The sequence below is a fragment of the Strix uralensis genome, chromosome 1 (genome assembly GCF_047716275.1).
Source record: "Strix uralensis isolate ZFMK-TIS-50842 chromosome 1, bStrUra1, whole genome shotgun sequence".
NCBI lineage: Eukaryota > Metazoa > Chordata > Aves > Strigiformes > Strigidae > Strix > Strix uralensis.
Window position 1 is genome coordinate 37,834,686 of NC_133972.1, and position 15,377 is coordinate 37,850,062.

A 15,377-nucleotide genomic window follows, 5' to 3' on the forward strand; every position below is an offset into this window, starting at 1 on the left:
TGCTAGATCATTTGTTTCAGTGATCAGTAATCTCATTATTAAAACCATGCGCATTACTTCTGAATTTGCTTGTCCCCAGATGCTAGGCATTTTATTTTTCTATAGCATAGTATGCTACATTCAGGGACCTTGTTATCAAAAATCATTACTCTCTGTGGAAAGTAGAAACTGAAATGTGAAGAGCAAAGCAGAAACCAACAGGGCAGGCACCCAAGTTCAACCTGGTTGCTCTTACTTGTATTCTGAGAAGAACCAATTTGAGCCATGAGAAGTGATTCCTTGACAGAAGACTTGTAGGCTACGTACAAGTCAGCAGCCGTTTTTACATATTAATTTCTACCGCTTAGGCTGACATATCCTTTGGAAATAAACTGTTTAGAGCATTAATTATTTCCTCTGCTGTGATTAATCAGACAGATTGTGCACTGCTACAGTGAAGTCCTCTAAGCCCTACCTGTCGAGGGCTCATGAGGAGGGAAAATGTTCATAGCTTTAACACTTTTTTTCACTGGTCCCACTTGAATGGAATGCATCACAGCATAATGCAGTTTTTGATAAGTTAAGGGAGTTATTGCAATTTTCACTAAAAACTTTAAAAGTTGCAAATCAGCTTAGTTAGAGTCAGTTATATTCTAGACACTTGATCAACCTTACATCACAAATTGGCATAACAGTAGACAGGTATCCAAACTGACAAAATATAATTTACTCTTTAAATCCCTGCAGGGGTATGTTTTCCCACTGTTAATTGCTCATCTTATTTTGCACTCTGGTGGCAAATAGCATCTTTGGAATAAGAGTGTAAAACAACAGGAAAGCTTCAGTAAATCACCATAGCCCTTAACAAATGTAGTGCTTCAGGAAGATAAGTATCCTGAAAAAAATCTTCATTCTTGCTTGACACTTCTCTATTTATTTTATTCTTTTTATGGAATGATCACTACTTAATGAGCAAATATATACAATATTTACTTGAACGGTAAAGTGATCTCAGTGACATTAATGCAAGCATTATTCTAAGGGATGCTCTATAAAACAACGCATTTCACCTCAGGATAATGTTACTGGGAGAACTTCAGTCAGCAGAGCTAAATTCAAAAATAGTGCTCTTACAAGATTTAACAGCTTGAAAATTTATGATCAGATCTGGCAGCTCTTTTTCAGACCTGTTCACTGTACAGAATTCAAATGGTATGATAACACAATACATTTTAGCAGAGGTTGTAAAAATTAACTATAAAATAAAGTGCAGAATATGTCAGCTCTATCTTCAGTAGTTCCACCTAAGCATCATCAGGATAAGATGGAAGAGTAGATTCATACTCTCTAGGCATTTCCTTACTATTCTAAATAGGAAACTCCTTTATCCCCTTTACTTCTTGCTTTGATCTATCTTCTATTTGATCTATCTTCTATTTGATACAACTATGTCTTTATAATATATAATATATTGTGCTGATATTTTATCTGTTACTTTATTGAAAAAATAATACACTACTAGTAATAAAAAGGAAATATTAATCTAGTCAGGAACTGAGGACTGTTTTCCTCTTATCTTATTATAGTTTACAGTAAAATTAAAGCACTTTTATAGCCCCTGATCTAAACAAAGGGATCCCAATGACATCAATAGCTAGTCTGCATAAGAGAGTTGTGCATGAGAGAGCCCTGCTGCTGCATCCACCTTCACCACACAGCTTGGAGAACCAGTTTAACCAAGCAACGTTGACAGAGCTATGCTAATACTAAAGATGGACTTGATAATACAAAAGATACTTCACTATTTCAGCTAATGAAGTTAAGTTTGACTCATAAGAAGGGTCAAGGAAAGTAAAATCTGAGATAAATTGCTTCAATATCCCTGACAATATGAGCCAGACCCCACCAGAAGTTAGAGAAGCTCTTGAAGAGAAGCTGGCAACTGTAACTGATGGACCTTGGGCTAAGGGGACTACCAGAAAGGTTTAACATGCCATGTTACTCGCTTTCTTTTCTTTGCTTTTTGATGTTAAACTTGCTGCAGTCATCACAGCATAAGGACATAGGCAGGGCAGAGTTTGTGAGTGGAGATAATATCTTTATCAGAAAAAAAAGGTATATTTGGAAAAAGAAACTCCTTTTTTTGGGGAAGACCTTCAGGACAAAGTGGTTTTGCATTCAAAAGTATACCTACTGTTTCTAATGATGTTAGGTGGTCTTATAAAGGTGTTGTCGATAAAGCTTGCCTTTTCTTACTAAGATACTATGTTTTTTCTTACCAAGATATTAGGAAAATATCTGGTACCAAACGCCTGAGAACTTCCCGGCAGCAGAAAGTTCTGTCATATGCCACCAGTCATCTCAAGTCTTTGAAGCTCTTTTTTTTTCTTAACAGAATATCAAATCCATCACAAAGTTTATGCACATGGGCTGAATATATGTTTCAAGATGTGTATGTGTACCTAGGTATATACAAGCACCTTTTGAAATGGTAGCACTTCATTGAGAGAGAGGATCAGAACAAAGGATAGAAAGAGCCAACACAAAGAAAAATGTGAAATCCTCAAAGTTGGCTTGAAACATGTTTTAGTTAATGCTCATTCTCAATTCTACATTGCACCAAGCAAAATCTGTTTTGGGGCCAGGTAAAAGTTAGCTAAATATTCATTAGTTTAATGACAACTTTTCTCCTTAAAAAGTCAGCAGACAAGGACTAATCGCAAAGGCAGTTGGAGAAAAAGATATACTTAAGGAAAGTGATTTGAAAAGTGCAATATGAAAGTAAAGATTCAAATTTCCCTTCCAAAATGTACACTATCTCTTTGTTTCAGTGGAAAAAGACTGTTAATGATTTCATTACTTAACGGGACTGGAGATAAAGTAGGCAAGTGAGATATCTCGTAGCTCTGCTACCATCACTGATCTCAGTTGTCCTTCCTCCATCCTACACCTTTTAGAGGCTTGACCCATGCATTTAAAATCATCTACAGAAATATATATGTCTATTTTGTTGCTGATGTGTTTGTTTACTAGTCAGAAATGGCACCTTCTCAGTAAATCAGGTTGTATGTCGCTATAGCAAAAAAATAAAATACTGGGTTAAAGCAGGTTATAATTTACACCTCTCAAGCTGTGTAGATTTAGTAAATTTTTTCTGTATGTAATTGCCTGCTATATGGTTACTCCAAGGCTGTAATTAGTCTGATCTGTTATCTTCATCCTATGCTTTTTATTTTACGACCTGGGAATGCTGATTGGTTAATATATTTTAATTTTTATTCTTTGACTGTACTCTGAAGGAAAGACATAAGTAATTCCTCATCAAGGATCTAGTGTCTCCCTAACTCTCCTTAACAGCCAAGTCAGTAGCTAAGGACCTATCTTCCCTCCTTTGATGTCAATCTCTTTCTAATTTATATGTGTAAAGTTTGTATTGGGTCATAGTAACCAGAAAATTCAATGTATTAAGTGTACAGAAAGTGTTAAAGATTTATAAAGAAAGAATATCTACAGGTTAAACTTTCCATTTACTTGTTTTGGGCATAATTGTTAATTATTACAAATCAATTATATTAAAAATTTGCATGGATATCTATTTTTAGTCTTTAATATGAATGTTTCTCTTTGGACTTTATTTTTTTTTAATAGGCTGTTCATTTTTCTACATACCACATATAGTATGCTATGTTCTAAAATGGTATGGTGGAATGTAGAGAATTTTGTTTTGGGGAAATAATAAATTCCTTTGGCTCTGTACAGAAGGCTTTATTCATCCCTCAGGTGCATGATCATTATCTGGGTCTATCTTGGCCTTTCCCTTAATTTAAACAAGAACCACCTACTGTAAATCACTTTTTTTTTCTTACAGACACATGTGCAACTTGTAGATGTGCAGCCTCTTATATTAAAAAACATACTAAGATTTCAGTTTCTAAAAAAAGTTGTGAAAAAAGTTATGAAGTGTTAAGTAATTAATTCATGAATTAAAATTAACACCCATTCCAATATCAAACAGTTTTTCTTTGCTGCCAGGGTGAAATGCAGTCTAATCTGAGAGAAAAATATGAATCTCATTGCAATTTCTAGTTAAGTTGAAGCTGCTATGCCAGAACATGATGTATGCCAAAGCATCTTACTGAAGCATCATGCATGCTTAAGGGCCATGTAGCATGCATTCTCAGCAGCTAAAGACAGATAATTATACAATGCTTCTAAAAAAAATATCTATTTTGTGCAGGTTGGAAGCTCATCTCCCTTCCACATAAGCTCATGGAATGGTGCCTCTGACCAGGAACCATACTTATGGAAAAAAACAGTAATTAAACCTCTTACAAAGGGCTTTTTCATGTACAGTGTTTTACTAAAAATCATAATACACAGATAAGTGATACTCAAACATGCATACAGGCTGCTGTGTGTCTTTCCTCTGTAGTTCAATCAGTGCATTAACCTGAAAAGCTGTGCTAAAACTCAATACACCTTACTTGCAGCCACAGGGATGTTCCTTTTCCAATCCACTTGTGCATTAGCACCTGTGTGAGTGTCTTTGGGTAGGCCCTTGCACTGCTCTCTGCATTTTTGCTTTCCACAGCACACCACTATGGACAGTCACTCTAGCTCTCCATCTATCCTTTTGTTCTTGGTATTCAGGGGAGCCTATGCAGCATGCAGTTAAAGTGAAAATAAAAAATGTGTCTCTTCCCTGTTCCTCCTGAGGTAAACACCAACTTTTTTCTACTGACTTGTGACAAAAGGTAGAGGTCAGAAGGACAAAATTCTCTGAGCTGAAATCCATTTGTGCAGTGTGTTAAATACAATTACGTCTCATTGACTTCTCCACACTTTTCTCAAGGCATTTGTCATTAGCAGCATAGATCCATATTTAATAACTATTTCTTGAGATATACTGAAGAAAAGTAGATGTACTGAAGAAAATTATTCACAGCATTGCATTAGGAAATCATTTTGTGTTGTCTCATGTAAAGCAATTTATATATAGCGATGTTACAGTGCACATTACTGTACAGAGCATTACTACATTATCCAGCCTTGCTTAACATCCCAGGCTCAGAATCAGTTTGGCCACAATATCCTGTAAGAGCTAGTGACTTTGAAATGCTACATATGAGACACATCAGACAGACCTGTCTTTCAGAAAGGTTAAATCTCTGCCATGAGCACACATTTTAGAGGACTGAAATGGACATCCAAACATTGAGACCCAACAGAGTAGCCTTTTAGAAAACTTTGGCCTTCATGAACACTGATGTAACTCAGGATTAATGCCATCGAATTGAAAAGATTACAATAACAAAAGAGCAATATGAGATTGGATTTAGGTCTCCATAGTCTAAAATCTCCAATATATATTTAAAGAGAAATAACTTACTCCAGCATTTGGAAAATGGGACCTATTGAAAAGCATGAAACCTCTAAAATGTTATTTGAATGCCAGAAAAGTAATACTTTAAAAAACCAAGACAAAAATGCCAAGAGGAACAGAAAGGAGTGAGCCAGAAACACTAACATGTTCATTTCCACCCTGTCCACAAGCTGGGCAAGACCTGCAGCTCCACAGGCATCTCTGAGTATTAACTGAGGACAGTCCCTGCCCTCAGTGACACAGCTGTCATCTCACAAAATAGAAATATGGAGGTAAACTGGACTTAAAATATGGTTCCTAACTAGAAAAAATACCAACTCAGAAACATGTGCCTTATGACAATACCTACATTTAGCTGTGACTTTGTACCCGCCCAGCGGAGGGTCGTGGCCTTCCACAGCATCAAATCCCGCTGACACCAGGACAATCTCTGGATCAAACTCATTGGCAGCTGGCATAATCACAGTCCTGTACAGTGGAAAAAAACAACCTGTTAAAAATTAAAAGATCTATCTTCATGATCTAAATTGCCACAACCTCAAATATCCGCAAGACAAGATACTTTCTTTTAATTAAACCAGTCTTCATGGTACCTGTGCAAAACCAAACAAAGTCCAAGGCTTCAATTCACTTATTTCTATAGTGACTCTTTTTTCTTTTCTATGATTGAAGGAAAAAAAAAAGCAGGTACATGTGAAAGCCTCTAATATTACACACACATCTGTGCCTGTTTTATCCTGCTGCCTATAAAAAGCTGCCTCTTCCAGGGAAGTGACTAATGGTTTACAGAGAGCACTCAAAGCCTGAGTGGAAACCCGGACTGCTCCAGTTAGTGCGAACTTGGTGTAAATTTGAACTATAAATTTCTTTTGGGAAAATGTTTGCTTTCCAAACTTTTTTTTTCTTCTTAACATTTTTAAATGTTTGTCGAGGTGGGGGGTGACTCTAGCAAAGGAAAAACATGAAATTCCCTTAATCAAATCCAGACTATGTTGTCAAGCCTTTCCAAGGTCAAGCATAACAGGAATGTGACAACCACAAACCAGTGACAGCAACCCCTGCTGGTGTCAGGAAGATAATTCAGTCCTTCACATTCACAAAGTTTCCACTTTTTTAACCCCTTCCTTGACAAACTTCCATTGGGATATTTTGTCTCTTTGTTTTTGCTCTTCTCCAAACTCAAAGCATTAAAGATGTGTGGAAGGAGAAGATAAAACCCTGCATTCTGCACTCACAAATTCCTTCTTTCAGGCTGACTTTCCAAAGTGAAGGCATCAGGATGGATTTTACACTAGTGTGACAAACACTGAGCCTGTAATGACTGTGCTAATTCAGGGGGACATCACTAACATTAAAAGACAAATACACAAATGAATGTTCTATTCCAAATATATTGACTCAAGGAAATCCCAATTGGTCTATGCTGGTCAGAATCTGAAGATCAGTTTTGCACATGTGTAATACTATTTGTCTTAGTTCAATATTTATTTATTTATTATTTTATCAACTTAGGCCAAAGAGCTCATGTTTTTGATGAAAGATTAAAGTTTTCTGTAGGGAAAAAAGCATATTAATAATATTTTAAGAGTTTTTTAGGTTTTTCTTTAGTTTTTGATCTGTGTTTTATAAACTTTAGTTTGTTCTGATTTCCTCAAAGGTCATTTTAATATTAGGAAAGTGTTCCTTTTACTTGTTAGTTAGAGAAAAGGAGAATTCAGACTAAGTAAAAAGTTCATGTCATGGCATACAGCATTTCAATGAATATCTTTTTACACCAGAAAAAAAGGATAGAGGAAACTTCATATTTCTGATGATTTCACTGAAATTGAACCATGAATGTCTGCAGGTAAGTGATATAATTTGTGAAATACTCCTTTTTTCACGTCATTAGTAGGCCTCCACTGAAGTATGGATTTCAGAATTGAACACTGCACTTCAAGAAGGACCAACTTGAGAGAACAAAAGGAAAGAAAAAAATTCTAAAAAGTGTGATCCGAGTGGATAAACTTATAGAAATATAATTATTTGATTCATATAACATGAGAGTAAACATGATAAAAGTCCACAAATATGTAAGTGGTTGTTGCAAGAGGAAATAAATAACCTGTTCTGCATTTTCACTGTGGATAGGACATGAAGTTGTTGGCAGCAGGAAAGCTATAGTTCAGACACTGAAAAAAGCTTTCTAATAGCAAGGATAGAAAATCATTTAAACAAAATATATTAAAAAATTGAAGAGTCTCCATCTCTTTGAGTTTTTTATAATAGGTAAAACAAATATCCAACAAGCTTGCTACAGGTTCAAGATGACATGACCTTGAGGCAGAAGGTCACATAACGTCTCTTCTAGGTCTTTTTCCTATAGTTCCATGATGTATAACTATGTAACACACAAAGTACACATACGAATAATTATATTAGATACTACAGTGACTGAACATTTTTGCAGGCTAATCTCCACAAAGTTAGGGAACAACATCAGGAATAAAGATCTCCTATGCAACCACATCTTATCTTTCTTATGTACATACCTTCTGATACTCTAATTATATGTTCATTGTCTGAAGCAACACATACTTCCCAAACTTCCCCATGTCTGCAACACATGTGGCACGGATCCTGATTACTGATGAGGACTGTGGCTGATATGCAATCTTGATCTGTCCCCATAGCACCATATATCTTACACTGAAAGAAGGAGGGATCCTATGGAGAACCCTCCCTATCTACAGCCACTTTGAGCTTTTGCCCTCCTCCTCTCCATTCACATTTCCTCAAATTCAAGTCAGGCTCTGTTTTTTATTTCTTCATGTCAAATAAAGTGGCAGCACCATGAAGTACAGCATAGACAATACTCAGGAGTCAGAGGATGGAGTGTGTTCGGTGCAGACAGAAACTCTGGAAACCCAAGTTGCTGAGCACTAATAAACCCAACCAGGCTAACACAGAATGAGATTTTTGAGAGTCTTATAGTTTGGAACATTGGGAAAATCTACCACACTTCTACCACATTTCAAGACCTTGCTCAAAAGCGTAAAGATGTCAGCACATTTTTTTATAACTTGAGCAAAACAATGCATTTGACCCTTAATCTCATTCTTAGAAGCAGCAAAAATTGTTTAGTCACAGTTTATTCAAATTTTTTGTCAGATAAATATGTCTGACATGAAAACTGACAGCCACACTGGGTAACATTATTAAAATTATTAAATAGTGAAAGTAAGGTCTTTCAACACAAAACACCAGGAATAGCTATTAACACCATCTTTAATAGTACTGAACAGGAAATAGTATCATATTCATAAATCTCTACAGAAATGATATATAGGAATCTCAGCATGTCCATGGTCCTTGTTACAGCAGCCAAGACTATTTGGTCTTTCAAAAACTATTTTGTCTTTCAAAAAGATGACAGCCGTAAGTCAGTTGCAAAGAGGACCATATAGACATCTAGTTCCTACATCTCTAATCCAGTCTTCCTTTACATTGACCAACAGGCATTTAAGGTTGCTACACTTCTGAATAACTACTATGAGATCTCTGCTGAGAGAAGAGCAGCTTAATGTCTGAAAAACATCATAGCATTTTGTGTAGGTAGGACCTCTTTAACCTTTGTCTTGCCTTGGCAGGAACTCCTTTGTGGCACAAAATGCATGTGTAAATTCCTTCACAAAACTGATAGATACTTTCCTATCTTATAAGTGTTATAAGGAATCATATACATACATTTTTAAATATGGACTAAATTTCACCAGGACATAAATAAAACCCTTTGGCATTTGCCACCTCTCAGGCTTCAGCACCTTCATTATCCCTGAATAACTGTCTTTGGAAAAATGTTTTGAGGTTGGCAGCTGTAAAGAAAGCCTACACAAAGCACTAGATTTCATCCCTTTTTTTACCCAAAAGCAACAAAAAGCACTTCTCCCTCATAAACAGTCTTCTCCTATCTCAAGAGACTGAGGATGGTTGGACAGGTAGAGACAGCTCCTGACTCTTCACTGTCTCTTGGGAGTAGAGAATCATCAGATCTTGCATCTTGCTCCTTTCCCATCTCAGACATTCTGGAGAGCATAGCAAGGTGTAAGAAAGGGAAATCATCCATTGACTGTCTCTTCAGGAGCTCCATAACCATAGCACTTCCCTTCTCAATTGCCTAAAAACTGAATCTTCTGAATTAGATCATAACAGAAAATATGCTTTTTTTTTTTTTTTTTTTAAGCGTACAGCTAGCATTGGTCATACACTAATAGATATTCATGTTAACTTTCCCAAATTCCTCAGACCAACCCTATACTCAGAAGTCAGGCTGCAGCTGGCAGAATTTGTTACGCTGCGAAGGGTCAAAACTCTGCTCATCGGAAATCCCTTGCAAGGGTGCATGGGCAGCCTGCACTCAGACCTAGGTAGGAACAGTTATTATCTTACCAAGAGCAGGAGTCAGAAATATGATTTGGCTTCTGGCCACAGGTCACCAGACAGGTAGGGACTGGGGACTGGCAGGCTGACAGCTTCCTGCTTGAAGCCAACTGGGCTGCAGGGTTTATCAGCAATCAGCAGTTACTGCTACGATCCTTCTCCAGCGAAATGAGTAGTGTTTGTCAGAAGAGAAGTGAATTTTATTCTTCCACTATGACTCACACTCTCCTCTACTCCCTTCTCCAAAAAAAATAAAACACATAAAAGAGATATTTATTTTCTGTGATCCTGAATCATATAGAAGCATAAATATTTGGTATACGATATTCACCTAATGATGACAGCAGAGTTACAGGGGCATATTGCCTGTCTGACTGTTTCTTTCTTTTCTCTCCCATTTTCATTAATAAACATGTCAAAGCCTGAAAGCTTGAGCAGCTGGATCACAGGAGTTATTTATCCATGCTAAACCTTGCAGTTACAATGAAACTGTGTCCTCCAGCTCAAGGTAGTGCAGATTCTCCTTTAAGTCTGATGGTACTGGGAACAGAGCATGTGCCTGGGAAGCTGAAAAGATTCGTTTTTGTCCCACTAAGGAGATTTCCCCAAAGTATTAATATGTTCCATTTGGGTATGCTGCTGTTTGCAGAGAAGCCAAGGGATGGCTTCCAGTTGGGTGTAGTCCTAGAGAAAACATCAGGCATGTGATCCTCCCCTCCCCACCAATCTGAACATCAGATGCAAGACATTAAAGAGATTCTACCAAGGGACTCTGTTCCTTTTATTCTCCCATTCTATTTTTGTACATTTAAAGCACATGGTCAGGATGCTCCCAAACATTTGTTCTCCCAGAAGAGATTGCAGAGAAGCACCCAACTCAGAAATGACTCTGCAAGTACCATGACACAGAGCTGGAAATCTCTGAAGGAAGTTAAGCTGATGCAAATAGCTACAATTCTTTTGCTGTGTTGGTAATTTGAAAAGGAAACGAGCAGGAATACCAGCCCAGGACAGTAATTTATGTAACCAAGAAAAGAAATCTACACTGTTCTAAAACTGCAGATTGGAATGGCTTAGAAACATAAATTATTTGCTCTTTCCCTAAAATCCTCCAGTGTTTTCATCCAGTGATCTCAAAGTACTTTCAGAACATCAATAAATGGGAAGGCTCATATCTTCAGCTGTTATAAATCAGTATGGCTGTTTCTGATTGCATAGTCCTCTAAAGCAAGCATTTCTTGTACCCACTTCACCTATGAATCAGCTAAAACTAAAAGCTGGTAAGACTTGAATATATTACTTAGTTGTCCTTGGAAAAAACTCAAAACAAAATGCAGAAGTCTCTAAGTCCACTACTTGAACTAGAGAAAACCCTGTAAAAGCACTGTTATTTATTCAGTTATACCAGACCTGTATTTTGCAAGAAATATGCACACAAGGCATTAGTGCTATTTGAGTGGGGGTTTTGCCACCAAATGGAGACCCAGTCTGTTGCTTGTAAGAATGTAGGTCTGCCTACAGTTTCTCAGTTTCACATCCTGCAGATAGAACATTGTTCCAAACAATCACTATGCTGTTCTACCTTAAAATTACACAAGTTTAAGTATGTTGTCGAATGCACCCTAATAAGAGTAGATCAAAAAGTATTTAAAAGATTGCCCTGATAGGTATGTGGAACTTATGGTATCTATTATTTTTATGTGTTGTTTGCACATATGTTTTAATGTAACACAATATCAAGTAATGTCTATCCTCACAGAAAGCTACATAACATTTCTGTACAGCTATTGGATAAATTTTTTCTCTCCGAATTAATTGAGTTTATACTAGTGTCTTTCACTACAATTTTGGTTTACCTTCATGACATTTCTTTATGCCAGTTCTACAGTCAGCCCAAGTTCACTAAGGCCAAACCTGAGTACTTTCCCCCAAAACTCCTTGCTGTCTGTCATCTGATCATCATCTTTGTCCTGGACTTATGCCCCAAGATCTGCCTAAATTCTGCAGATTTTGCCTGTAATAGTTTCTAATTTATATCTTTTATATAAGTTTTATCTTTATAGCCTCTATTTTTGTATCTTTTATTTTATCCTTATAGGTTTTCTTTTTATATCTTTTTAATAATTTTATTTCTTCTCTACTTTTTATAAGCACAGTCAATATTCTTCTCCTTACTTTTATTTTATAGTTACCTTATTTGCTTTCTGGAGATACAAAATATATATTTTTCTTTTATTCTTCAAGGGACAAAAGGTATCACATCAATACAAAATCCTCACTACTGTAAATCATGGTAATTTCACTGGGGTTTACACATAGTATTAAATTTAAGCACATGCCAAAGTGTTTAAGGGGTCACGGTCTTCCATGGATGCACCCAAGTTAGTAATTTCAAATGTTATAATTGTAGGAGTATCTAAGTGCCACTGAATGAAAAGTTTTAGAAGCACTAACAGCTTTGCGTTTTGTTTTGGCTTTTGAAGACATTTTCAGAGCCTAAGGCTATTATTTGTGGGTTCCTTTGTAAATGAATAATTATTTTGGCATTCTGCATTCAAGTTTCCTGAATTCTATTACAGCTGGAATTGCAACATCTTAAGCGCTCAAAAAGCATAAGAAATATTGACTACAATATCTGCTGATCCTTCCATTTTTATTATTATTTAGAAAGGTGGTTTCAATGTAATTATAAGGACTGTTCTACATTTGATCTACAGTATGCCTCAAAATCTCTGAACTAGTACAAAAAGAACCAAAATATGAAAAAGTTAACAGACAAGAAAAGTATGAGAAAAATATTACTTTGTGGTTTTCAGAATTCACTTAAAAATTAATAGCATATCAAATAAAATCATCCAACTTCTAGATACATGGGCAAATGCATATACACACATACAATACACATTCACATCCATATTCAGAACTGAGTAAAATTCAAAACTCAGTGGTATTAGGTAAATGGATTGGCTAAAAATTATGGTAAGTAAGCTTGCTCAAAGCCTATGGGTCTAAGTATCTCTCAAATGATTATATGCTGAAAGAAGAGGTTACCTTGGAAGGATCAAAGACTTCCAGCTGTCCATATGCAAATATAAAGCCTTCTATGGAAATATAGGCCGAGATAGGACATGCAATAGCAGGATATCTCCTTACAGAACACTTCTACACTGAAAAGGACTGAGTAAAAAATTCTCCACTTTCTATTAAATGTTCCTCTGTCTTTTTAGTGCTTTGTGGAAGGACTGGCATGATGAAAGAAAAATTTGCTATCTTTTTACCTTTTGTTTATTTCTCAGATCTCAAATAAAGCTGGTTGGTACCATGACATCTTGAGCATCATAAATGAAATGTATTTACTAAGTCCCAGCTGGTAGCTAAAGGACTGATGTGGCTTCCAAGAGCTATACAACTGAAGATGATATATGAAGAGGAAACAGAGGTTTAATTTGCAAAGATGAGGCTTAAAATAAAACACAGCATGCCTTAAAATAGCATCACCCACATTGAGAAAGTAAAATGCAATAAATATGGAATCCCACCATTTTAAGTCAATTATTTGTCAATTATTTTTCTATCAAAGCCATTCTAACATGTATGGGAAATGGTACTGACACATGCATGTACACTGCCAAACTTTATCCTCAAGTATTATTTAGCTTTCATGGTGTAAAATGTTCCTATCAGAAAAATTAATTTGGTACTCATTCCTTGATATTACTTTATTTTATGGAAAAAAAAAAAGAGAAAATCTTTAGAAGGTTTTCTGCCATAAATATAATAATCACATTTGGGGGTATTTTAATTTTTCTGTTTTAAAATTTGCATGACGTCTTACAAAACATATTACTATCAAGCCTGAATACACTATACTATTTTCTCTAACAAAATGACTATCATTTTGCCTTTCTACTAAGCAATTTCTTTCAACAGCATTTTATCATAACTCAGTGGATTTGGCCTAAAATGTTAATATAATAAACTAATACTACTAAAATAGTCCACTGCTCCCAGTAAATCTTATTACATAGTAGTAAGATTGCTCCTAAGAAGACAAAAGTGAGTGTTATAATATCAGAAATAGTTAAATACAGTGGTAAAAACTTTCCACAATGTGTTGTATTTATAGAGTTCAGAAGATGAATGATAGCATGGTATCCTCTCTGAGGACCTTCATATGTCTATGAAAAAGCATATTATTTTGAGAATATTCTACATTTCAGTGTATTTTTAGAGTACTTGACACTTTTAAAATTACATAGCAATCTACAAACGGTATAAGAGAAAGGAGAGCATAGTACCTATTTTACTTACACTCCACAGGAATGGTGGAATTGGGGAAAAGAAGGAAATGGTAGTGTTCTGAATAAATTAAAAAGAGAAGAGTTCTCTGGAGTATGATGTTCATCTCTAGGTCCAAAATCTACCCTCCTCCTTTACAAAAAATCTTTAGAAAAGCTTTCCAGTTTGGGCATATAGCATACAGTTTGACAAAGAGCAGGAATGAGAAAAATATGCTACCTAAAATTTACTGCTATTGATTGTATGACAACTCAGTTTGCAATGTTAACAATCTGATTATGTCACCAAGGAAGTGATTACTAGAGAAGTTTAAAGTAGTTTTCAAGTCTTTCAAAAGTGAGATGTGGGGAAGAATGGAGGGTAAATCTTATTAAGAAATGCCTGGGGAGATGAACTGGAGGGGTTGCATTTTTCATGGGAGCAATAGGTTGAGTGGATAAAAGATACAGAAATCCTTTGGAAAAAATACTTTTACCACAAAATTTGCTAAATTTCTGAAAAGTGCATTTGCCCAGAAGGGTTTTTTTTTCTTTTCTTTTAAATGAAAAGAAAACAAACATTTTCTAGAAATTAAATTATTCATCAAGGTCACGGCCATTTGCAAAAGCATAATTTTTCACATGCTGTATTCATCAACATGGTTGTGAATACAAAGTACATGACGTTGTCTAATTTTTTTTCTCAGAGGTCTCTACATATTCTCTCTTGCAAATGCTTTCTTGCTTTGTCTTATATTTCTTTTCATATACTCAGAACTAGTTTTAAAGGTATTTTCTGTGTGTGTGGTTTTCTGGCTTATCATTAAACAGAAATTTCACAAGTTTCTGGATAGTCACTATTATTTTCTTATATATTAGGTTGTCACTATTCCTTTGAAGTAATGCTATTCAAAAATTGCTCATATGGCTAATCTTATTTTTCAGCTCTTACAAGGTATTCTTTCAGGGGAAAGATACAGACATATGCCACTTCCTCTTGTTTTATTGCTGAGGAACAACATACACCAGTAGAAAAAGAACATATGGGCATTTTACACCCAAACCAAATTAACCAAGAGGAAGTGTCTCTGATCTCAAGCAGGAAGATAATGATGCTACAGGCAGCAACAGTATCCAACACTTCTGTATTAGTAAATACAGACCTATTTGTTTGATGCTTGGCAGAACTTTGTCATTGGAATTGGGGCCACTTTAGACCACCCCATTACTCTAGCGTGTAGTTCAACAGATCAGCTGTGCTTCATTCTGATAGCCAAAAGTACAGCCTCCTTCATATAACAAGGTTTTATACAGTACAG

The 15,377-nt window shown here is 35.8% G+C and overlaps 1 protein-coding gene across 11 annotated transcripts in view; it reads right to left on the reverse strand.

Annotated features, from left to right (window-relative positions):
* Positions 1–15,377, reverse strand: part of HDAC9 (histone deacetylase 9) — a 490,905-nt gene that overhangs the window by 56,513 nt on the left and 419,015 nt on the right. For all 11 annotated transcript variants that reach the window (XM_074863233.1, XM_074863213.1, XM_074863224.1 and 8 more), the window contains one exon: positions 5,712–5,830. In XM_074863233.1, the coding sequence (XP_074719334.1) occupies positions 5,712–5,830 (119 nt within the window). The remainder of the gene's footprint in view (positions 1–5,711; positions 5,831–15,377) is intronic.